We start from the raw sequence: 26,449 nt of genomic DNA, 5'->3' as shown, positions 1-26,449 counted from the left end.
AGTGGCTGCTACTGTGTGGTTGGCTGTATGTGGCTCACATGGCTTGTCCACGTGTCTACCCTGAAGGAAGACTCCAAAGCACAGGTTACATTCTTTGTTTTCTTCTGATGCTTCCCTGAGAACTGGAATATGTCCGGAGACAAAGAGATCATCAACCTCATATAATTACTTATAGAATCCCATATAGTAATTTAATAGGTTCTCTGTAAGTGTGATCAACCTGTCCAGGTCATCAGTCTAACTACTCCCCTGTAACACCAAATAAAACTGTGACATTAATGGCTCCCCTTGACTCTGTCATTTCCAGGAACCTCCAGTAGGACTACCTAAGCGCATTTTATGGATCATGAGGTAGTACATTACTACAGACACACTGTACTAACCAGGGACCATGAATAGCTTCGATACTCAAGTTACTCATGTGACTAGTGTCCAAACTGTCTGCAACTAATTGACTACACTCTGCAGCTGCTGTCCACTCACACCATCAGGAATGTTTTCTCAGACTTCTATTTTTAACTGGCACTGTTAGATTGCTGGGGTTTGCATTATGGCTGCACCATGGCAGCCTCAATCCACCACATCCATGAATTTATTCACTAGTATACCAGGGGTGGGAAATAATTTTGAGTTGAGGGCCACATCAGGATTTCTAAATTCAGTGGAGGGCTGACCAATTTGTTCGTCAAAACCAATTTGTGGGCCAGAAAAGGGTCAGTTATTTGAAAACGTAAAGGTCCATTATAACTTTCCATCTAGTTTGAGATGTTCAACAGTGGCCTGGAGGGTTTAATTAACCCAAAAGACCCCCCCCCCCCCCACCACACAGACACAATAAGAAACAGCCGTATGTTAACCACCCCAGATCTACAGTGACTTCAGAAAGTATTTATACCCCTAAACTTATTCCACATTTTCTTGTGTTACAGCCTGAATTCAAAATTGATTGAATTCTTCAAGCTCTGTCAAGTTGGTTGTTGATCATTGCTAGTCAGCCATATTCAAGTCTTGCCATAGATTTTCAAGGAGATTTAAGTCCAATATGTAACTAGGCCACTCAGAAACATTCATTGTCGTCTTGGTAAGCAACTCCAGTGTATATTTGGCCTTGTGTTTTAGGTTATTGTCATACTGAAATATTAATTTGTCTCCAGTGTCTGTTGGAAAGCAGACTGAACCAGATATTCCTCTAGGATTTTGCCTGTGCTTAGCTCTATAGCATTTATTTTTTATCCTAAAATACTCCCTAGTCCTTGCCATTGACAAGCATACCCATAACATGATTCAGCCACCACCATGCTTGAAAATATGAAGAGTGGTACTCAGTAATGTATTGTGTTGGATTTTCCCCAAACATAACGCTTTGTATTCAGGACATAAAGTTAATTTCTTTGAAACATTTTTTGCAGATTTACTTTAGTGCCTTATTGCAAACAGGATGCATGTTTCGGAATATTTTTATTCTGTACAGGCGTCCTTATTTTCACTCTGTCATTTGGGTTAGTATTGTGGAGTAACTATAATGTTGTTGATCCATCCTCAGTTTTCTCCTATCACAGCCATTAAACTGTTTAACTGTTTTACAGTCACCATTGGCCACATGGGAAATCCCTGATCGGTTTCCTTCCTCTCCGGCAACTGAGTTAGGAAGGACGCCTGTGTCTTTGTAGTGACTTGGTGTATTGCTACACCATTCAAAGTATACTTCCATTCAAAGAGTACTTCACCCAATTAGAGACACAAAACATACCTATGTGACCGACAAATATGAATGGAGGGGGTAGGGGCAGAGTGGCTTAATCAAGCCTGAGCCACCTTTGTCGATGCACAATTCGACTGTTGTTGACACTCTCTTGAAAGGGGTGTAGTGTTATAAAACTATACTGTAGCTAATGTAACAGTTTAACTTTAGTACGTCCCCTCGCCCCGACACGGGCGCGAACCAGGGACCCTCTGCACACATCCACAACTGACACCCACGAAGCGTCGTTACCCATCGCTCCACAAAAGCCGCGGCCCTTGCAGAGCAAGGTGCAACACTACTTCTAGGTTTCAGAGCAAGTGACGTAACTGATTGAAACGCTAGTAGTGCGTACCCGCTAACTAGCTAGCCATTTCACATCCGTTACACTCACCCCCCTTTCAACCTCCTCCTTTTCTGCAGCAACCAGTGATCCGGGTCAACAGCATCAATGTAACAGTATAACTTTAGTACGTCCCCTCGCCCCGACACGGGCGCGAACCAGGGACCCTCTGCACACATCCACAACTGACACCCACGAAGCGTCGTTGCCCATCGCTCCACAAAAGCCGCGGCCCTTGCAGAGCAAGGTGCAACACTACTTCTAGGTTTCAGAGCAAGTGACGTAACTGATTGAAACGCTAGTAGCGCGTACCCGCTAACTAGCTAGCCATTTCACATCCGTTACACTCACCCCCCTTTCAACCTCCTCCTTTTCCGCAGCAACCAGTGATCCGGGTCAACAGCATCAATGTAACAGTATAACTTTAGTACCTCGCCCCGACACGGGCGCGAACCAGGGACCCTCTGCACACATCCACAACTGACACCCACGAAGCGTCGTTACCCATCGCTCCACAAAAGCCGCGGCCCTTGCAGAGCAAGGTGCAACACTACTTCTAGGTTTCAGAGCAAGTGACGTAACTGATTGAAACGCTAGTAGCGCGTACCCGCTAACTAGCTAGCCATTTCACATCCGTTACACTAATGTTATCACCTAGGGAAGGATGTGTATCAGCTAAGTGGGTTTTGTTCAAGAGGTAGAAAAAACAGAGGTGAAATGACAGTACATGTGTTTGACAGGTTTATACATCCTTGGAGCACAGAAGGTTGGTGGCACCTTAATTGGGGAGGATGGGCTCGTGGTAATGGCTGGAGCGGAATTAGTGGAATGGTATTAAATACATCAAACACATAGTTTCCATGTGATTGATGCCATTCCATTTGCTCCATTCCAGCCATTATTATGAGCCGTCCTCCCCTCAGAAGCTTCCACTGCCTTGGAGATGAGACTAAACAAAAAACCTATGGAAATTATGTTATTTTACATTATATTACTGTACATTCTTAGTTTACAAACTTTGGTATGAAGAGTTGGAGTCTAAAGTTCTCTTGAGTCTCAATGGACTCCAAGAATGGGCGTTGAGGGGCAAGGGGTAGTGTCATGGTGAGGTCATGGAGAAAGTCATGATCAGTCCAGTTGGCTCTTTGGCCCGCGGTTAGGGGTGTGGCTCTGCAGGGTTAGGTAGACGGTATGATGCAACATTAGTAGAGATGTCATGTTTGTTGGGTGTCTATGCAGGATAAAAAAAGTAGCGTCTCCCAGCCTGATGCCGTGCTTCCATCCAGAATAAGGCTGGTGGGAGGAGCTATAGGAGGACAGGCTTATTGTAATGGCTGGAATGGAGTAAATAGAACAGAGTCAAACATGTGGTTTCTATATGTTTGATACCATTCCATTTATTCCATTCCAGCCATTACAATAAGCCAGTCCTCCTAAGGCTCCTCCCACCAGCCTCCTCTGGTGTATGGATGACACTAATCTAATCTGTCTGTCTTTTTCATTACCTCTCAAAGCCCATAGGTCTGTGGCCTCAGGGCAACTTCTCTAGCTACAAAAATACAATTTATAGGGTTATGCAATGCGGTTACGTGAACCATAGAAACATAATTAATTTTACTGTTGGATTTTTATGCTTTTGTAAATTATAATAGAAGGAACTTTTGATATCTATGCATCTCTGATCTCATCCAGTATCTCAATTTAATGGAGTTACACTGGTTTTATTTTTACAATTCCGTCATTGCTGGAGGAATATTGTTGTCTAGTCAGTCATGCAGTCTTAACATGTGAACCTTTTATAACACAGGACTCCAAAGGGGGGTGGCCTTGTTCCACCAATAGCATCACAGAGACCACTCCTCCTGAAAAGGGGTTTTATGTAACAGCAACAAAGACTGGCCAGGCATGTGGCTCTGGGATAAAAGTTACATATTTTCATGCATTGCTGAAAACAATGAATTAATCGTCCACAAACGGTGGGAATCAGCCGTTTGTCCACTGAAATGTTAGTTCTAATCTGCCTTTCTATTTTTCTTTGGATGGGATTGTTGAGTCCCTTAGGAACAAGTTGTTCCACAGATCAAGGAAAAAACATTATTTAGTTAGTTCTTTAATCTAATCTCTAACAAAGTTTCCATACCTTGCACATAGAGTTGTGTTGAGGACTCTAGTGCCCCAAAAAACATTTTAGTATGGGCAGCACCACTGAGGACCATTTTAAAGTAGTCAACTGACTTCCTATGGGTTAGGGAAGGATCACATAATTCCATCCAGGTCATCAGGAGGGATCAGCCAATTAATTATACTTGTGAGAAAACATTCCATAAATGCAGGTGGCAGTACATTTCCAACCTTGGCTTTATACCTGTTCAAACAACACAGTCCAAGTGGCAGTATCCATCCTTTTAGTTTGCTTACCAATTTATAGAAGTAGTAGATGAAATTTGGCCACTTCAAAATGGAAATGGCCTCAATGGCGCTGTCCTGCGATCACAGACGCTATAATGGGAAAGATACAATGTTGCGATCTCTATACAACTCTATGACCTTGCATTAGTGAACTAGTGTCAGTAGGCCTGTGGTATGAATGGAGGTTAGCCATGTGACTTCTTAGGGTTGCAGGATACTATCACTCTGGTTCAATGGCTGACTCTGGTTACACAACTTAGCCATGCTAGTCAATTTTCCAAAATAAGGCACCAAAAAAGTCTTCCAAAATAAGTAACATTGCAGTGCAATACTTATAATTATTTGATGGGTATGAAAGTGTTGAGGGCATTTAACTCAAATGCATTTGTGTAAACCTAGTCTAAACCTGTTCACACCTGTCATTATTGAAAGAGAAATTGTAACCGTATAAATATGGGAATGGTGTAAGAGCATCAAGAAGGAGAATAGATGGAAAAATACAAGTTGGAACAATTGTGTTGTATTGAACATCAAACTGGAACATTTCAGTACCCTGTCTAAGTAAAAATGATAGATGCTGCCCCCTAGTGACAAATAGTAACATTACATTGCCCCTAGAGAGAAGTGAGTTATTTTCCCATTATACAGGCCTGTACTTTCTGTTCACTCCATAACATTCGCTAGTCTAATCTGGCCATATAATTTAGGATTGCATGAAGCACATCTGGAATTTCAACCATGACAATGACCTTATCCCCCACACTAATGGTACAGCCCTCACCATACATCACCCAGGCCGTAAATTAAAACATTGACCTGGAAAATTGTTTTTTTTGTGTGTTGGAGAAAGAGAAGGATAGAGTAACGTACAGTCTCGCTCACCTTTAACAAAACTGTGTACTCACACACTAAATCTGTATACAGTGAACATCCAACCATTTTTTGGAAATATACAATAAACACCTTTGGAAAATAAATATATTTAATATATGTAATACTGAAACAATAAGGATCTCTCCGGAAAATGACAGTATAAAAAAATAAAACTCTTAGAACATATAGGCCAATCAAAAATAAATTAGATTAGAGAAGTTATGACCACGGCACATTTTTTACACAAACAAGAATCTGCTACGACCAATTGATTTGCTCTCCTGCCTTAGTCATATTGAGTCATCACAAAACACAACCATATCGTTTCAGTCACAGTGACCTCAAATGTAACCCTGCAGACAGCAAATCAACATGGTAACTTTTTCATGAAAACAACAAAAAATACATAACTGCAATGACATCCCAGTCACATCACTTTGCCAAATAAAATGTAAACACAAGAGGTTGGTGGCACCTTAATTGGGGAGGAAGAGCTTGTGGCAATGGCTGGAGCCTAATGGGTGGAATGGTATCAAATACATCAATCACATGGTTTCCATGTGTTTGATGCCATTTCATTTGCTCCATTCCAGCCATTAAAATGATCCGTCCTCCCCTCAGCAGCCTCCAATGGATTTAAACCACATCCATATAAACAAAAGGTACATTTTGTAAACACAGCACACTTTCTATGGGGAAGAGGATGTCACTGTGTGGTGAAAGACACATTCACAGGGGTGGCGTCACAGTTTTTGGGGATTGGGGCCTCATTTATCAACGTGCATACATTTCAAACTAAATTCTGGCGTACGTGGAGATTCTAGGATTTGCATGCAAACAAATTATTGGGATTTATCAAACATTCGCACAGAACATATACGCATGTTTTCATTGGTAAATCAGAGCTAAACCATTTGTGTGTGAACGAGCGCTACAACTCTGCTGGGAAAATGCCCTCCATTCACCTTTTATGGTAACAACAACGCCCTCATTTGCTGTATTATTTGGAGATGTTGGAACTGGGCCGTGATAGTTGCTAAAGGAAAGCGCAATGGCAAATGTGATCACATTTCTGTAGAGGTGTGGGCAGAATGTTTTAATCTTTTGCAGTTACTTTTTTTAAACAAATAATGCATGACGTCTACAGTGAGAAAAGGCCACGCATTCTGCAAGATTGATTTTCTATTGAACAATTTCAAAGTAAATGCTGCCTACAGTCCACACGTCTATGCAAAATATGAATTGTTGTGAAATATTTTGTTTATCAATACATGATTGTGAGTCTATCTCCGTGGTATAGGCGTTGAGATTAAACAGGCTATTATGTCGTGCTCCTATCGCACAGCAATACTGTAGCCTAACCATACTGTCATAGGCTACCGGTCTATTTACTTTCTAGCTTGGTTGGCCATTGAATGAGTGATGGATAACTGGTAGCATAATATTTTATGTAGCGGCATGTCAGAAAAGGAGAGACATGCCCTGCAATAAGATTATGATTTAGGCTTACATAATAAAGTAAAAAATATATTGGGTGACATGCTGCTATGCAATCTTTTTACCAATGACAAATGCATCTGTTTTATAATTAGGCCTATAGGTTTTAATGATATTAGCCTACCATTATTATAATTCCTGTGCATCAAACACCTCAATTTCCCCCAAAATAACAATATTTGCTTGCAATACAGTTGATCAGACAACAACTAGAAGTTGTGGGTACGCATGGTCTGAGATTTGCATGGGAATAGTTCAAAATGTATAAATACCAACCTTTGCGGGAAAACTGCCGCATGCAAGGTTTGTGTGCACGCACCCTTGAAACTGCCGCACACAGCGGTCTAAGGCACTGCATCTCAGTGCTAGAGGCGTCACTACAGACCCTGGTTCGATCCTGGGCTGTATCACAACTGGCTGTGATCGGGAGTCCCATTGGGCGGCGCTCAATTGGCCCAGCCTCGTCCAGGTAAGGGGAGGGTTTGGCCGGGGTAGGCAGTCATTGTAAAATAAGAATTTGTTCTTAACTGACTTGCCTCGTTGAAATAAAGGTTAAATAAAAAAAGGAGGCCTCTGGTGGGTAATATGGCCAAAATATCACATCACAGTATTAAAACAAAAAGTGGACGGTATTTTATGTTTTAGAATAATAAAAGCTCAAAATGTTATTTATGAGTAGTGTATGACTCTAGGGTGGAAACACATACACTAAGTGATTTCAATGGGTCTTTCTCCATTCGGATTGTTTTATACTGTTCAATTCAACTTCAACACCCCCCAAAAAATCTGCATTTTAATACCTTTCTGCATTTGTTGCACTCATTTGAGATCATTTCCACGTAAGGCTGCACGATATGGGCAAACAATCTATGCCTTATTTTTAACCAAATGTTGCAATTGCAATTTGACTTGCGATTTAGAGAAAAACACTTGGGTGAACTGTTGGAATTATGTAAATAGAATGATTATTATTCTAACTATAGAATTAGAATAGTTGGCACTTTGAATACAGTGTTGTTTGACATGACAGTTAATGAACATGCCAGGTAGGAGTTATTGTGACAGGGTAGGAACTAAGAACAAAAGTGTTGATAAGTGTTTCTAGGGAATCCTTCAATCTGTGGCTACATTGAATGTTTTCTCTTAGCTTCTTCATGTAGCTAACATTCTTGCTTCCTCTTTGATTTAGAAGATACTGTTGCACAAACATGCTGTTTTAGGTCTTCACTAGCACTGGTATTATCAGGCTGTATAGCTAATTACGTTTGCTCTGATTCAGTACATTTATTAGCTAGCTAGCAATTAGCATTAGTGGCTAACAGGATTTAGGCCCAACTTGCTAAGAAAAGTCAAACTAGCTGTTTACAGATGTAAGAACCAGAAACTAAGTGTAATTATAGAATGCTTGTAGATTTATATTAAGAAGCTAAATGAAAACAGCATTCTTGTCATCAACATTGTTGTATGTGCTGCATTGATCATGCAGAAGATAAATTAAAACCCCAAACCAGTCTGTGTATCAATACCGGTATATTATAAAATACAGTATACTGCCCAGCCTTACCCTGGTGTGGCTCAGATAGGGGCCCATGTTCTCAGCTCTGTCCTTTGGAGCAGTTTGACAGCCAATGGTCCATTCAACCACAAGACAACGGCAGTTTCACAGGGCCCCTTACAGACATGACCCAGGGTCAGAGATGCCAGCCCAATACAAGAGATGTGAGGACGGCTCCATTTTTACCCTTCTGTAAGTCAGTCTTTTCCCCATGGTTGTACACTAGCACAGAGGGGACGGCGTGGCTGTGTGACGTCATTCAGATCCTGGTTAACAGTCCCTCAGAATGTGGGTCCACAGTAGTCCTCTGCTACTAGCATTCATTACATACAGGAAGAGGGATGGCTGGAGGGTAAACAGAGGCCTCTGACTCCTCCTCCCCCCTCTCATCACTGTTAACTTCATTCACTTTCTTCAGCGTTTGTCCAGACGTTTATCCATTTCCTTTCGAACCCGGGCCTGCAGTGCCACCCTCATGGCTGAGTCCAGAACATTTTTCTCTGCTACACGCTCCACCACCCTCTCTGGCTTGTCCTCCTAAGAGACAGGAAACAGGTCACGAGGGCACAGGATGAGCACCATCATAAAAAAATAGACACTAGACAGACAGACAGACCTTGTGTACAATGAAGGAGGTGACACAGCCAGAGTCAGCCTGGTAGTCCAGCCAGAAGAGTTCAGTTCCATGGGTCTCTGGCTCTGTACTCGACCCACTCTCATTCCACTCTTCAGTCTCTGCACCCACTCCTGGCTCAGATCCATCTGGAGACACATACATACACATCACCACTAAACTGTGTCTTCCAAGTTGACAGAAGTTCATACTAGCAGCAGTGTTTTCTTACTTCCACGTCGAGGATGGTACACTTGGATATCTGGCCGGCGGGGGCGTCGGGGGGTAGTGGTGAGCCTGGCCCTCTGACGCTCATTGGCCTGCTTTACCTGCTTATCATAGTCATCTCTGCAAGACATCAAAGTGATAAGTCAGTGTCTGAATCTTGCAGTAAGATAAACATTATTTATATCAATTAGAGAGTAACAAGGCAATTTAATTCAAACCATTGGAATGATTGTGAGTGTCCAACTTCTAACAATATCCATGATGGGTGTAGTTGTACACAGCAGAGAGCAATATCTGTTAATGGTATTGATACTCTGAAGAGGGGCAGTTCTCTGTTAGACGTTGTGCGCATGCCCAGTAGAGGTTGGAGTGAGTAGGCGTACTAGCGATGAATTTCAACATTATCAAGAAAACCCTCGAAACTAAACAACTGCACGCTCTCATAATTGATTACATTGACTAAATAGATCGACAAATATACACCCCGCACGGCATGTTAGCTCAGATTAGTGATTCACCTGGCAATCTGGTTCCTTCGAATGTGGTGTAAGAAACCATGGCTCATGTCCAAACGACCCGTACGTTTATATTTGAGCTCTTGTTCTTCATCATCCCGCAAAATCTCCATCGTGAGAGATGATGGACAATGTATTTAGTATTTAAGATGGAACATTAGTACTTCTTTATATGCACAACACCACAAGCTGCATCATAACGTTAATCAATCTTTCAAAGGGATTTACCACTAGTTATCACATCCACTAAGTCAAAATGGGCTATCGTAAAAACGAATCAAAACAAAAAGGAACGTGCTTTTTGATCTTAATTTAATGTTATGGTTAGACATTGGGTTATCATTGTGTTTAAGGTAAGGTTTAAAAATCACATTTTAAGAAGATAAAAATTATAAATAGGCGGGGTGTATGACTTTGTGACTGTGGTAACTAGTGACGACCATTCCAAAGTGGGCTGGGCTGCTGTCTAACTGGAATTGCACACGGAGTTACGAGCTTGTCCATAATTTATTTTTTTCGGATCAAGCTTCTACCCCTGCAAATTATTTTTTTTCTCTCACATTTTTTATTTTCATGAATTATATTATTTAAAGTTGTTTGAAAACTGCGTTGCTCTTTAGAGGCCCAAAATATTTAGAACTATTCAATCTCCGCCGTTCTGTTTTTGCCCGAGTCAACTTGAACATGTGGGGTTAAACTCTGGTTGGCCATTTTGATATTGAAACCGGGAGTTTTGGAGGTGTGTAACTAGTAAAATCAACTCAACCCTGGCTTTAGTTATATTATTATCAGCTCTGTTTTTCATACGCAACAAAGATTAACACGATGGTCTCTGTAAAACGGGAGAGAGAACTTGACTTGGAAGACGACGAAGGTAGTTAACGATTTCAAACCGTGTATAACCTAACGCAAGCTAGTAACAAGCTGGTGTTTATTTCCAAACGTATATATTAATGTTTGCTTGCCCAGTTAGCCAGTTAACCTAAATAACATTGTTGGTAGGTAGCTAGTTCTAGCTGACTAATGTATTGTTAACTAGCTAAGATCCCAGCATCAAAAGTGTCCGTCTAGCTTTGCCAGAAGATACCGACCCTACCGTTACGATTGTTTACACTGAACTGCACAGGGGTCGGGAACGCAATACTTTAAGACACGTCTTCTTTAATCAATCGAATGTATTTATTTATAAAGCCCTTTTTACATCAGCAGATGTCAAAATGCTATACAGAATCCCAGCCTAAAACCCCAAACAGCAATCAATGCAGATATAGAAGCATGGTGGCTAGGAAAAACTCCCTAGGAAGAAACCTAGAGAGGAACCAGGCTCTGAGGGGTGGCCAATCCTCTTCTGGCTGGGCCGGGTGGAGATTATAAGAGTACATGGCCATTTAAAGGCAGATTGTTCTTCAAGATATTCAAATGTTCATAGATGACCAGCAGGGTCAAATAATAATCACAGTGGTTGAGGAAGGTGCAAACGGTCAGTACCTCAGGAGTAAATGTCAGTTGGCTTTTCATAGCCGAGCATCCAGAGGTCAAGAGGTCAACAGCAGGTGTGGTAGAGAGAGAGTTGAAAACAGCAGGTCCAGCACAAGGTAGCACGTCTGAACAGGTCAGTTGAAACTGGAGCAGCAGCACGACCAGGTGGACTGGGGACAGCCAAGAGTCATCAGGCCAGGTAGTCCTGAGGCATGATCCTAGGGCTCAGGTCCTCTGGGAGGGAGAGAGTGCATACTTAAATTCACACAGGACACCAGATAAGATAGGAACTATTGCAGCATAGAAACTGGAGACAGGGATGCGTCGGGGGACACTGTGGCCCCGTCTGACGATGCCCCCAGACAGGGCCAACCAGGCAGGATATTACGCCACCCACTTTGCCAAAGCACAGCCCCCAAACCACTAGAGGGCTATCGACTTACCACCAACCTACTACGCTGAGTGTAGCCCACGAAGATCTACTCCACCGCACTAGCCCGAGGGGGTGCAAAACCAGACAGGAAGATCACGTCTGTGACTCAGCCCACTTCTATGGTATATTGCAGATCGCACAATTTAATGTGAATCCCGCCACCTACTGTGCGGGGTGAAAACAGGATTCCCCAAAAATGTAACAAAAAATAAACTAAACGAACCAACTTTTCTGTTAAAAAATAAAGCGGATCTGATCCCTATACGGGCTCAAAGGGAACCTGGGAGGGCGGGTCTTCCGGAGCCAGTACCCCTTGCAAGTCTTCAGATGTAAAATCATTACATCCCAAAAACATTTCTGCCGCAGCCACAATAATGTCCAGACTTCTTTGAGACTTGTGCCATACAGTTTATAACTGTGGCAATGAACACCACAAAATCCACCTTCATCTTTTGACTGGCAGCAAACATTTACTACAGGCTGTGGTGCATCCACTACCATATCTTCACTAGTGTCACTTGTTTTCTCTATTTTAATCGCCTCCGCTCTAACTTTTGCCACCTCAATCTCCTTCACCCTTATAGGGCACTCCAGGAACCCGGGATCATAATCCCCACCACAATTGCAACACCGTTGTCCTTCCACACACCGTTCTTCAGTATACTCTGTCAGGACTGACAGACTTTCATATTTTTCTCCATTCACCCAGCGTGTCAGCGCCGGGCACCAACCACACCAGGAATTAACTTCAGGTATTCAGCCTGAACATCGGTCGTCACCCCTGAGATGACTCCTTTGACGGGTGCTCTACTCCGAAGTTCAAAACACAACATGTATGTTGTCCAGATTCTTTTGAGGCTCAGTGCAATCTTCCTCTGTTCTTCAGAAATACAATTAATCAAAATAAGACCACTCCTGGTCACTCTGACAGACTCCACTTTTCCCAGAGCATATTTCACCATTTTCAACTCCTCAAACGGGTCTCCCACATATGTATCCTTACTCAACAAACGCATCCCAACAAGAAGCGATTCATTATCATACATACACATATACTCCAATTTCCTTTTTGTTCCAGTTTTCGCTACTACTGTTGGCCATTCAGAACATTCGTCTTCACCAACTTTGCTCGACGCGCTGCTTGATTCGAACAAGGCATCCACTTCCGCCATCTTTCTTTCAACAGGAGTTGAAGTATCAACTGTGTTCCTGTCGTGACATTGCACATGTAAAAAAAAAAAAAAAAAAAAACTACATTAAGACACATTGGAGCCTGTGTGAGAAATGGGGTCAGAAAAAATGATGTATATAAACCCTGGATTGCTGACGCTATGTATTGGCTGTTGAGAGGCTTTAGTCACCGGTCGGCCATATTGGAACTCCCCAGTAGGAGCAATCCCCCATAGGAATGAATGGAATTCTACATTACTTCAGTTAAATGTTTCAAGGACAAAATTACATCTATTTGTTTTGTTGTAGTGGGGACAGTAACATAAATACTTTAAGGAAAATGTGTTTTATATATTTTTCGTTTTTATGTTAAGCTCACATCTCAGTGCTAGCTGTGCCACTAGAGATTCTGGGTTTGAGTCCAGGCTCTGTCGCAGCAGGCCGCGACCGGGAGACCCATGGGGCGGCGCACAAATGGCCCAGCGTCGTCCGGGTTAGGAGATGGTTTGGCCGACAGGGATTTCCTTGTCCCATCCCGCACTAGCGACTCCTGTGGCGGGCCGGGCGCAGTGCACGCTGACACGGTTGCCAGGTGTACGGTGTTTCCTCCAACACATTGGTGCGGCTGGCTTCCAGGTTAAGTGGGCATTGTGTCAAGAAGCAGTGCGGTTGGGTTGTGTTTCGGAGGACGCACAGCTCTTGACCTTCGCCTCTCCTGAGTCCGTATGGAGTTGCAGTGAGGAGACAAGACTGTCACTACCAATTGGATACCACGAAAAGGGGGGGAATAAATAAAAAAATACAGCGCCCCCCCCCCCCCTCGTCATCTAGTGTTTATACGCATCAGGTTGGAAAACGTACCACAATGCAGGGCTGGGATATGCCACTGAATTCCAAATTTTACCTTTATCCACGCCACTTCACTGAGAAGATTGAAATACTGCTAATTTCCCCGGAAAATTGTCATTTTCGTCCTCATGCTAGATACCAGTAGCCACTGTCATTGAGGTACATTTTCCAACTCGTATCTCGCTCCGGCTCCACGGTGTCTTATGTTTCGATCACACCGACAGCATCATTGCATTTTGGCACACCAGAATTACACTAATTTTCAATGAAACGCTGCGTTTGCCTTGCAGCGTTGCAGATGCAGTTTGCAGTGTGTTCGGTGAGGTGCATACGTATGCATGGATGTCTTGACAGAAATGGTAGCAGAAGGTGAATGTTGAATTTTTGGTGCATACATATCCAGATGATGCTGCATACTATTTTGCGCAAAGACGCTGTCAGTGTGTTCGAAGCGTTAATGTAACCATGACTGTGTTCCGAACTCAGCGCAGTTCAAGCGTAATGGTATAGTAAATATCTTCTGGCAACTTCTAACTAAGTTAGTGTTAACCACAGGCCTTTTGTAAACAGAAATCTCTGGTGTAACGTAGCTAATGTTAACTAGATACCTACGATTGTTGTCATTGCTAGGCATCAAATTAGCGAGTTACACTGAATTGTTTGTTGATATGTTCTTTGTCTTATAGCTACAGTGCCTGTGAAAGTTGGCCGTTCATCCGAGGATCGCAGAAGTCGCCACTGTCCCTACCTCGACACAATCAATAGGTAACGTTAAACGTCCACTGGTTTTAACACTGAATGTGTAATATTTGTCATTCACCTCTAACACCTCTGTCTTCAGGAGTGTGCTTGACTTTGATTTTGAGAAGCTGTGCTCCATCTCGCTCTCCCACATCAACGTCTATGCTTGTCTCATCTGTGGGAAATACTTCCAAGGTAAATCATCCAATACTTCAGATTAACGTTGTTACCTCCCTCCCTACCTGAAACATTTTCAGAAATGATTTGACCTCGACCTAAACTGGTGTGTGTGTCTCTTCCAGGTAGAGGTCTGAAGTCCCATGCCTATACTCACAGTGTGCAGTTCACCCACCATGTGTTCCTCAATCTGCACACACTTAAGTTCTACTGTCTGCCAGATAACTACGAGATCATTGACTCATCGCTGGAAGACATCACGGTGGGTCCACAGAGATGGGTTTGCACACATTAACCCTGTAATAAGACCATTTCAGAGGTGTCAGATGCATTAATTCAAACATGCACTGATTAAATGGTGCTAAACCAATAGTTCTGAAATAAAGTTGAACAGTTTATGTTCAGCCATGATTTGTGCAATAATGGAGGTGGTCATATATTTTTGTTCTTTGTGTTTAGTATGTACTGAAGCCCACATTCACCAGACAGCACATCTCTGGATTGGACAAGCAGGGCAAGCTGTATCGAGCCTATGATGGCACCACCTATCTGCCTGGCATAGTGGGGCTCAACAACATCAAGGCTAATGACTACGCTAATGTGGTGCTGCAGGTAAGACTGTTATCCACCACAGAGTATCCACTGGTGAATCAGACCTCTCACCATTCACATGCTGCTTAACCTTTTCCTGTATGATGATCATCCATGTGACTCAGTTGGTAGAGCATGGCGCTCGCAACACCAGGGTTGTGGGTTCGATTTCCACAGGGGACCGGTACGAAAATGTATGCACTCACTACTAAGTATCCCTCTGGATAAGAGCGTATGCTAAATTACTAAATTGTAAAATGATTATGGTGAGCTGTCTTTAACCCTTCAGGCCCTGTCCAATGTGCCCCCACTGCGGAACTACTTTCTGGAAGAGGAGAATTACTGCGGCATCCGTAGGCCACCTGGTGACATCATGTTCCTGCTGGTGCAGCGATTCGGTGAGCTGATGCGCAAGCTGTGGAACCCCCGGAACTTCAAGGCCCACGTGTCACCCCACGAGATGTTGCAGGCCGTAGTGCTGTGTAGCAAGAAGAACTTCCAGATCACCAAGCAAGGCAGGATTTTATTATATCACATTCAGTTAGGCCGAGAGCCTTGTTTCTCAAGAACAAAATGTTTTTAGTACAGTAAAATGTATGTGTTGCCCTTTGTTGCAAATAAGCAAATCTGCTGATTGGTCTCTGTCCTGCAGGGGATGCTGTGGACTTTCTGTCCTGGTTCATGAACGCTCTGCACGGTGCACTGGGAGGAACCAAGAAGAAACCTTGTGAGTGGGAGGTGGAGGGGACTGATGACTGGGGTCGAGGGAGTGATGTTGGGGAAGGATATGACTTAATCCTTTTTCATTGTCCTTATAAGTCAGTGTTGTCTGCCTCACTGTACAACCTGTGATATTAACAAAGATATCTCCCTCTTCTTTCTCATCTCTCGCCAATATAGCAAGCCTCACCAAAGTGTTCCAAGGTTCCATGCGTATATTCTCCAAGAAGCTTCCTCACCCAGATTTGGCGAGTGGCTTATTGTCAGACCTTTGTAAAAAGAAGACTGCATCATTGTATCAAAGTTTAAATCTTTACTTGTGAATTCATGACTTCAATATGATTACAGATTTTAAAAGCTAAATTGTTAATGTTACATGCTTTTCTCTCTCCAGCCACCAGAAGAGAAGGTGGCTCTGCTGTTGAAGGAGGAGTACCAGGAGGAGATGTCGGAGTCCACCTTCCTCTTCCTGACCCTTGACCTTCCCACAGCCCCACTGTACAAGGATGAGAAGGAGCAGCTCATCATCCCACAGGTCCCCCTCTTCAACATCCTGGCCAAGTTTAACGGCAACACAGAGAAGGTACTGCCCTCAAACTCCTACTTACATTAGCTCAGAGGATTAGCACTCCTATCTTCAAGCCAACCATCTCTCCCACCAAGTTAAATGAAAAGTAGCCTCAGAAGCCTAGACTTCTCACGTTTTGTTTGAAAGCCTCAAACATAAAAAACGTGACGGGTGGGCTAGATGGAAACTAGTGATGCGTTGCCACTTATTAAGCCAAACAAATATTTAGCATGAGTTGCTCTACCAACCAATGTTGTTTCTGAAAATGTTTCTGACTTGCATCAAGCTAGCTACCATAGGATACAAAACTAATGCTGCATAGGTTATTAAAACAAAAGTGAGTGTTAACAGCCAGCGCTCCCATCCTAAGCAAAATCTTTCAAATGTCGAGTCAACGAGACAAGATTTGGAAGGATGGCCTGTGAGACTTCAGCTTCTGTTTGACATAATCTTAAGTGCTTTATCACCTCTTGATTTTCCTCACCTCTTCGCCCTTTCCTCTGGTCCCTTCACACTCCTGTTTTCTTTTAGGAGTATAAAACCTACAAAGAGAATTTCCTCAAAAGGTTCCAGTTGCTCAAGCTGCCTCCCTATCTCATCTTCTGCATCAAGAGGTTCACCAAGAACAACTTCTTTGTGGAGAAGAACCCCACCATCGTCAACTTTCCCATCACGTAAGAGACTGTTGCATACTTTCCCCATGTACTCAATGGTAATTTAGCATCATGCTCAGCCTGATGAGTTCATGTCTGTGTTTTTGACTCCTTGCATTTGCTCCTTGACCAGGAACGTAGACCTTCGTGAGTACCTGACAGAAGAGGCACAGGTCACAGAGAAGAACACCACCTATGACCTGGTGGCCAACGTGGTGCACGATGGGAAGCCCACTGAGGGGGCATACAGAATACATGTCCTGCATCATGTAAGTGACAGCTACATTTTCAGAACTTTCTCCTAGTGTACTCTAGAGGTGCACATTTGCAGAGCTTTAGATGTGCAGTATTTTATGACATTGTGAAATAAATACTCATCCTGTTCAGTTATTGGTGCTAATGTGTGCCTTTTTTTTGGTCTTTGAAGGGCACTGGGAAGTGGTACGAGCTCCAGGACTTGCAGGTGACAGATATCCTGCCCCAGATGATCACACTGTCGGAGGCCTACATTCAGGTAAGCTCTATTGTGTCACATTCACCACTGATTATATACCATATGCTGTTCTCTAATTTACAGGTTTATGTCTAGATAAGTTACTGACTCCCTGTAACTGTCAGTTATGTTGATGTGTGGTTCTGTGTTCCAGATTTGGAAAAGAAGAGAGAACGAAGATGACACAACTAACCACACAGGGGCGTGAATAAGGCATTGAAAGATTGATTGTACAGGAGAGAGATGTCACATGTCAGACGGGCGCCAAAAAGTCACTAGAGTGGAACTGGACACTGTTCAAGATGACCTCAGGGTAAGCCCCCACCACATGAGGACCAGGACTTTTTATTGGAGGATTTTGGATAGAGAAAACAAAGTCTACTATTTTTTTGTTCTTCAACTTCTAACTGTAAATGGTGGAATAAACCAGCTTTGAAATGTGTTTCCAGTCATTGATGTTTTACCTTTTTGGATGAAATGTATTGATTTGGGTTGGGTCTTTTATTTATTTTATTTGTGAAACAAGGAAGTAAAAACAAGAAATAAAATGTTGACATTACCAAATAGTGAGGGTTGCAAAAGGATGTTCCTATTGTAAGCATTATAGGATAAATACTCACATGTACATTTAGTTGGATCACAAAAATGAAATCTAACAATTGTACATTAAATGAAGGTAATGCATTATTAAAATGTTCACATTACTGATTTCTCAACAGGACACTTTGCCACTTTCATTTACTGTACTATGTTCTTCCTGATTATGACTGATTTTATATGAAGATACTATTACCTACCTTTATTACAGACAACTGAAAAGTCACATTTCAAATGTAAATTGATATACTTGTGGATATGTGCTTAAATAGGTCCAATATTATTTAAAGTCAATTATTTACATTGCTTGACTAAATGACTTACTGTACTCATAACAGCCTACCCAGTGCAAATCAAACCTGACATCAAATCATCTCAGTGCTACAACAGCCTACCAGAAGTGAAAATCAAGGAATTAAATACAAACATTTTACTCAAATTGCTCAGTGCAATATCAGATGACCTGTAAAATGAAATTGACAAAATATTTAATTTCAACTGTGGCAAAGAAAAGTTATTAAAGGCAATAGTGCAATACTAAAACATATATTTGGCAGGTAATAAATGCAGATAAATCATCAGCTTCATCCATGGAGGGAGAACTCTGGGAGTGGTTCTCAGCTCTAGTTCCTCATCAACTTCTGGCAGAAGTCTACCATCTGGAGTTGTATCAAAATAAAACCAGATCAGAAATAAGGCAGCGAAACATTGTTGTGGGTCGGGTTGTTTTTCAGACAATACACCACGGCAGACATGACTTGTACTATATTTTTAGTTTACTTATAGCTTAGGTTGTATTAGATAAGACCATGGCCCAGTTTCCCAAAAACATCTTAAGGCTAAGTTCGTTAGAACCTTCATAGGAGCATAGTTAAATCACCAAGCTGTTAACGTTGCACTTAATCAAATCTAAGGAAGTCGTAGCCTGCTACAGACGTGCTCAAATTTGTTGGCATCCCTCAACAACAAAAAATTATTCTCTGTAATAACTTGAAACTGACAAAAGTAATTGGCATCCACCATTGTTCAATCTGGGGTTGATTTTCCTATTGCGGACACGCCCAGGGAGGTTGGCTACAGTTCCATGGACCTTAAACTTCTTAATAATATTTGCAACTGTTGTCACAGGAACATCAAGCTGCTTGGAGATGGTCTTGTAGCCTTTACCTTTACCATGCTTGTCTAATATTTCCTTTCTGATCTCCTCAGACAAATCTCTCCTTTGCATTCTCTGGTCCATATTCAGTGTGGTGCACACAATGATACCAAACAGCACAGTGACTACTTTTATCCATTTAAATAGGCCGAATGACTGATTACAAGATTGGAGACGTGTGATACTAATTAAAGAAACTAATTCGTTTGAAATATCCCTATACCTAATCCAATTATTTATATTTTCTATGGGGTACCAACAAATGTGTCCAGGCTATTTTAGAATATCTTTGTAGAATAAGCAATAATTCATCTCTTTTCACAGCTTCATTCTATGACATACCAAGGCATGCAAGTATACATGATAAAATAGCTTTTAATTATCACTTTTCAGGAGGAATTAAGCATTATTTCAATGAGCTGTATGGGTACCAGCTGTTGTCGTTAGTTTGTCGTTAGATGCTTTTATACACAGAAGATCTTTGCTAAACATGGAATCACATGGTTTATCCGTCTCTGTGACCACCAATAAAAAAACTAAGTTGAATAAAGTTGACTACAAATACAAAGTTGCCAATGTCTTTGCAGTCGATACAAACAAGCAACGTACAGTATAACATATTGAAATAACTGATTGAACATGAAATGTAGGCTGAGTTATTTTGCTACTTGTAGGCTACTGTCTAATTAATCTCAATATTTCATGATGTGTAGCCTAGCAAGTGCGCAATAATGTGCCAAATTGGTTATTTAGTGAATTTTGATTGGGTAAGCATTATAATTAGCCACGTCAATATTTACAGCCGTAGGTGGAAATATCTCTCTAGGTGCTGATCCGTCAGTATTGTGAAATAATTCTAATGTTAAAGATTTGAAAGGAGAAACCTGATCCGAGAGCAGCACTAGTATCGACACACGCTCCAACGACACACTTAGCGACCGCTCTCTCTGCATGGTTTTGGGAAACGCATGTTACATCTACGATCGTTGTAGGAAAGATGCATCGTTAAAAACACTCGTTCTATTGCCATCGGGAAACCGGGCCCATGGCAGATCTAGTTTACTTACACCACACCCCTGAGCAGTTTTCAAGTCCTTGCAGATGTAACTGGGTCCCCAGGTACACTGGTTCTTCCCCAGAAGATGCTGCTCTTTCACAGCAACACACATATCAGCTCTCTGGAGGACAAAGAGATATACACTGAGTGTATAAAACATTAGAAACACCTTAATATTGAGTTGCACCCCCTTTTGCTCTCAGAACAGCCTCAATATGTCGAGGGCATGCTCTACAAGGTGTCAAAAGCGTTCCACAGGGATGCTGGCCCAGTTTGACTCCAATGCTTCCACAGTTGTGTCAAGTTGTTTGGATGTCTTTTGGGTGGTGAACCATTGACACACATGGGAAACTGTTGAGCGTGAAAAACTCATAACCCTGTTCAAAGGCACTTAAATATTTTTCACCTTTTGAATGGCACACATACACAATCCATGTCTCAAGGCTTAAAAATCCTTCTTTAACCTGTCTCCTCCCCTTCATCTAGACTGATTGAAGTGGACTTAAAAAGTGACTGGGATGATCAATAAAGGATCATCCCATTCACCTGGTCAGTCTCATGGAACGAGCAGGTGTTCCTAATGTTTTGTACACTCAGTACAAAGTTTTGTATAGTCAGCTGATATCCGTATTTTACATTTATTTAACTAGGCAAGTCAGTTAAGAACAAATTCTTATTTACAATGACAGCCTACACCGGCCAAAACCGGACGACGCTGGGCCAATTGTGCGCCGCCATATGGGACTCCCAATCATGGCCGGTTGTGATACAGCCTGGAATCGAACCAGGGTGTCTGTAGTGAAGCCTCAAGCACCGAGATGCAGTGCCTTAGACCGCTGCACCACTCTGGAGCCCATACTAACTAAGACAAGACTCAGTCATCTTACACACAATCAAACCACTTGTCAATGGGACAGTGGTCATGGTTAGTAATTAGAAGAAGTGGTCTGGGGATTATAGACACTGTAGAATCAGAGGAGGACCCTCTCCTACGGCTGGATGGGAATGGTTTAATTACCTCGCATGTATCCGGAGCATCCATTTGGCTTCCCAGAACCTTCTGTAGTCTGAGACCGTAGAGTTTGGTGAACATTTCACACTGGATAGAACACAAAGACAGGCACAATGAAACTGACGTCAATGCTTTAAACACAACTGAAAGCTTTTTGTTATATCTTACGGTGACTACAGCAGAGAGCACTATATTTAGGCCTATTCTCCTTCTACTGGTAGTAGAGGAAACTTGCGTAAGCTCTGTGGGGCTTCTCATACACTAAATAAACATGTAGGGGCTAAGGGGTGGATGTAGGGCATAGGGGCTGGGCAGACCTTGGGGATGGCATTGGGGTGCTGCAGGCAGACAGACTGGAGGAAAGAGGAGGTCTGAGGTTCAGTGGCGTTGAGACCCAGGTGTAGCCGGCTCAGAACCGCCAGCGTACGGCAGGAATCACAGTCAGAGGGGAGGGGCATCTCTGGAGAGGAGGGTCAGGGTTACAGAGGGCTACAATGTGGAAGAGCAGTGCCAAGGGAGACAGAGATAATCTACAGATCAAGGAGAGCATGAACGATGAGGGTAGAAGATGAGAGAGTAGAAAGGAAATGTGTAGCCCACAGTCATATCAGTATGAGACCACACACATATAACCTTATGATTGAAACGAGAGCTCTGGTCTGACCAAATCACCCCACTCACCCATGCTGGGGGTCTCCTGGAACAGACACAGGTGCAGCAGGGCACAGATGGAGTGAGGGGCGGCTGACGACAGCAGGAAGTCAACAATCTCCTTTCCATACTTGTTGATGAAGTCCTCACACTTGTCTTTGTAGCTTGCAGGTAGGAGGCCACACACCTCATCCATTAGCTTCACTATGGCATCCTGTAAGGGTCAAGGGTGTCCAACAAAATGTGTCTGCGTGTTAGTGAGTGTGGACACTTGTGAGAAAAATATAGACTTAATATAGACTTATTGAGAGAGTTACCTCAGTCCTCTCTGTAGGCAACATGCTCTCCAGTTTCTTCATAAGATAAACACAGAAGGTACACTGTGGGCTGATCTGCACCTAGAGAGGAGATCAGCTGGTGAGAGAGCATTCAGTGCAGACAGAAAAATTACAAATCATGCAGAACTTGAAAAACACATTGACAAAAACAAAGAAGGGCAGGGAAGAGACTTCCGTTTCTAGACTGTACAAAAGTTCAGCTCTCACACTCACCTCTGGGCTGGTGCCTGAGTCAAGTACAGCATTCGAAAGATGGATGTCAGTGAAAGTGGGAGGAAGCGGTTCAGGCGCTCTTCTCTCTGAGCGGACAGCACACAGGCCCAGAACCATACACGTCTCACCTGGCTTCTACAGATATGAAGGAGAAAGACAATTGAAAAGTCCTTATGTTATAGAATAACAACATTATTGCCCATGATACAATGTAGGAACATTTTTGGATGGTTACGTTGTAAACCAGACTTCCCTTTCTCTGCATGTTTGCAGTTCTCAGGCACTCACCAATATGCCAGTGAGGTACTGGAGGGCTTGGGGCAGGTACATATGCACCTGGGACATACAGTGGCTTTTCGCCTCATCTATGGGGAGGCGCAGACACAGGGCATCCAGGGTGTTGTGGATCAGCTCCTAAACAATTAACATAGGGACATATACAGTTACAGTACACTATTGGTGGCTCACTTTGTTATGGGGTGAGATGCACAATGACATGTCAATTTGACATCCTTCTAGTAGACTTTGTTTCAAGCGCAGAGTTCAACATAATGTAGTCTCTGTTGACTATACTGTAAGGGAGTTGCTGCAAGATATGGTATTCTATATTTGCACAATAAACGGGAACTGAAAGATGGGGGGGTGAGATGGGAACAATAAACGGGAACTGAAAGATGGGGGGGGGGTGAGACGAGAAGGCTTTTTTCATATTTACTTGAAGTACCACTTTCTGGTCAGGGTGTTATCTCTGGCTACAACAATAAAATGAAATAAGACATACTTCAGCAGAATGGGTACTCACCTGGGTGTCAGTGTTGGAGATCATGTCTGTGAATAGCTCAATGATCTGGCTGCAGTCTGAGCAGATGTCAGTTGTCTGGTAGATGGGGAAGGTCAGAGGTGAGAGGTCAGCGAGTAACTATCAATTAACATTTTCAGTCATAACCCCCTACATCTCTAACCTAACAACCACATGCTCTACAGTTCAGGTATGGAATCTCTGATGAAAAAATGCACCCCACAACAACTGTCTTTCTGAAGTTGAAAAATAACTTGTTTCGAGTGTGTGAAAGTACAGGCTTGGTGAAACAGGCTTGGTGTTACTAGAAATATGGAGTTTTCAATAGATGTGATGAATGCTTTATGAACCAAGTACTGGGCTATATTCCCTAGAATAGAGAATACAAGTTATACAGTTGGTAACTGTTAACAGGGAACTACTTGAGTTAATCGGTGTAGTTTCCATCAAACCTGGTCCTGGAGGAGACATGTTAGATCTGTTGGTTTCACACATAGTCATTTATATCTTACTGAGGACAGCTGTGTGATGCCCAACTTGGGCCTGGTAGGCTCACCGATGACCATGGTCTCACCTGTGAAGATCCCACAGTTTAGTTTGTTAGTATAAATAAAAGTTGTTAACTAGGTCAGATGCAGACTTTAGTACGAGACATAATTTCTATTCAGATATTGGAACAAGGCACTAGCCTGGGTGCCAGTCTTGTTTCTGCCCTCTTGCCAACAGCTATGTTTCCATTAACTTGTCCAGAGATTTGTTTTCTTCTGCCATTTAGAAAGTTTGGATGTACTGCCAAATTCTCTAAAACGACATTGGAGGCAGCTTATGGTAGAGATATTAACATTAAATTATCTGGCAAGAGCTCTGGTGAACATTCCTGCAGTCAGCATTCCAATTGCACCCTCCCTCAAAACTTGAGACATCTGTGGCATTGTGTTGTGTGACAAAACTGCACATTATAAAGTGTCCTTTTATTGATCTCAGCACAAGGTGCACCTGTGTAATGATCATGCTGTTTAGTCAGCTTCTTGATATGCCTCACCTGTCAGGTGGATGGATTATCTTGGCAAAGGATAAATGCTCACTAACAGGGATGTAAACAATTTTGTGCACAACATTTTCGACAAATAAGCTTTTTGTGATTTTTTTATTTCAGCTCAAGAAATGTATACCATTCTGTTAAGAACCAGACCGCATCATGTGCCAAATTTAAAACAGACCTAACGTATTGCTGCAATAGTTGCAGCGAATATGGTATTCTATATTTGCACAGTAAATATACAGAGAGGAAAGGTGACACCAGAACACTTTTTTCATATTTACCTATATCTCGGGCTACAAAAATGGGAGTTGCATAAAGAGACTGGTATACTAATCTGGCAAGAACCAGACTGCATCATGTCCCAAGTATTGAACAGGCCTAATGTATGCTACGTTTTACAAAGAAAACCCCACTGGGCATGGACGTCAATTCAACGTTTATCCACGTTGGTTCAACGTAAATTTTGTTGAGTTGATTCCACCAGTATGTGCCTAGTGGGAATTAAGCAAAAATATCTTCCATGATCTGGCATTACTAATTGAAGAAAAAAGCACGACTGCTTCATAGCGCAGTTTTAACTGATGTATTTGTGCAGAATCCAAGTCTAATTTTGTAACTGTTAATATATAGTGACAGCGACTCGTTAGACAAGGAAGGGTTTGTCAAAAAGACTGTAAACATAGAAGAATATATATGAGCTAGTCAAGTAGCTACTTACCAATACAAAAAGATGCCATGAAGATCAAGACAATAAATTGTAAAAACGCCATTGTAAGGGAGGACAGAGAATGATTTACAGTCGGCCCTGTATAAAAGTGACCGTAGTATGATCTTTCTGACGGCTATGAGTACGGAAGCACAGATTAGAGACGGAATAATGCGTTTAGGCCATAGAGTTAGATAGAGGACTCTAGTGCCCCAAAGCCTATGTTACCATAGGCAGCGCCATTGAGGACTTTCATAATTTTGAAATTGTCAACTGGGTGGGACTTCCTATGACAGCGTTTCCCAAACTTGGTGCACGTTTTGCTTTTTGCCCTGACACTACACAGCCGATTCAAATGATCAAAGATTTATGATTAGTTGACTATTTGAATCAGCTGTGTAGTGCAAAACCGAGTTTGGGAAAACCTGACCTATGGGTTAAGGAAGGATCACATAGTTCCATCTGTAGCCAATTAATTATGCTTGTGAATTAACATTCCATAACTTCAGGTGGCAGTAAATCGCCAATCTTGGCATTATACCTGTTCCAACAACTAATTCCAGGTGGTAGTATTCACCGGTTTAGTTTGTTTACCAACTCATAGAAGTAGTAGAAGAATAAAATGGACTACTTCAAAATGGAAATGGCCTCAATTGCACTGCCCGTGTACTTACGGACGCCATAATATGAAAGATACAAAGAAGAGTCCTCTATCATTCTTTATGGTTTAGGCAGAGTCGAAAAAAACAAGAGTCACATGTTATGGTTTGCTGTGTCAATTTTTCCTTACCAGGAGTGTATCCACTACATTATTCTGTTGAAAAAAGTTTCAAAACCATTTACTCCAAACGGAGAACGTTTTACAACACAAACGAGAGTTTCTATTGGCCTATATTTTGGGTTCTCATGGGGTACAACCAATAATTTATATATAAACACTAGATGACTATTTGGGGGCGCTGTGTTGAAGCCACCTTTCCTCCATCTTGGCACTCCCCCCACCGTTGTAAAAAATATTTTGGAAGCTATAGTTTCAAGTTATGTCACATGCACAAGCACAGTGAAATTCTTTTCTTCAAACTCAAAACCCAACAATGCAATAATCAATAACAATGTAATACTAGAAAAAACACCCAAGAAATAAGAAGAAATATGAAGAACACAATAATTAAGCAAATAAGCATACTGTACAGGGTCAGTTACAATACCATATTTACAATTTACGGGAAT

General features: G+C 42.2%; 3 protein-coding genes across 3 annotated transcripts; 1 reads left to right on the top strand and 2 right to left on the bottom strand.

The window, feature by feature from the left end:
• Positions 1-8,374: 8,374 nt before the first annotated feature.
• On the bottom strand, positions 8,375-9,994 carry LOC139576733 (UPF0561 protein C2orf68 homolog). The gene is made up of 4 exons (XM_071403136.1): positions 9,778-9,994; positions 9,264-9,379; positions 9,035-9,180; positions 8,375-8,955 (listed from the first exon to the last, which is right to left on the bottom strand). Exons 1-4 carry the CDS (start codon positions 9,885-9,887, stop codon positions 8,833-8,835), a joined length of 495 nt encoding a protein of 164 aa, XP_071259237.1. The 5' UTR covers positions 9,888-9,994; the 3' UTR covers positions 8,375-8,832.
• A 236-nt stretch (positions 9,995-10,230) lies between these two features.
• LOC139576731 (ubiquitin carboxyl-terminal hydrolase 39-like) lies at positions 10,231-18,090 on the top strand. Its single transcript, XM_071403134.1, has 13 exons — positions 10,231-10,648; positions 14,392-14,470; positions 14,547-14,641; positions 14,749-14,885; positions 15,083-15,235; positions 15,504-15,729; positions 15,867-15,941; positions 16,115-16,182; positions 16,329-16,517; positions 17,034-17,176; positions 17,289-17,424; positions 17,583-17,669; positions 17,803-18,090. The coding sequence occupies exons 1-13, from the start codon at positions 10,600-10,602 to the stop codon at positions 17,854-17,856; spliced, it is 1,491 nt and encodes a 496-aa protein (XP_071259235.1). The 5' UTR covers positions 10,231-10,599; the 3' UTR covers positions 17,857-18,090.
• Positions 18,091-18,140: 50 nt separating this feature from the next.
• LOC139576732 (prosaposin-like) lies at positions 18,141-25,580 on the bottom strand. The gene is made up of 11 exons (XM_071403135.1): positions 25,232-25,580; positions 23,984-24,045; positions 23,475-23,549; positions 22,961-23,086; positions 22,673-22,807; positions 22,439-22,519; positions 22,152-22,335; positions 21,788-21,930; positions 21,477-21,557; positions 20,469-20,579; positions 18,141-18,904 (listed from the first exon to the last, which is right to left on the bottom strand). The coding sequence occupies exons 1-11, from the start codon at positions 25,281-25,283 to the stop codon at positions 18,869-18,871; spliced, it is 1,086 nt and encodes a 361-aa protein (XP_071259236.1). The 5' UTR covers positions 25,284-25,580; the 3' UTR covers positions 18,141-18,868.
• Positions 25,581-26,449: the final 869 nt, after the last annotated feature.

The sequence above is a fragment of the Salvelinus alpinus genome, chromosome 5 (assembly GCF_045679555.1).
Source record: "Salvelinus alpinus chromosome 5, SLU_Salpinus.1, whole genome shotgun sequence".
In the NCBI taxonomy this organism is placed as follows: domain Eukaryota; kingdom Metazoa; phylum Chordata; class Actinopteri; order Salmoniformes; family Salmonidae; genus Salvelinus; species Salvelinus alpinus.
This window is presented reverse-complemented; position numbering and strand designations above follow the sequence as displayed.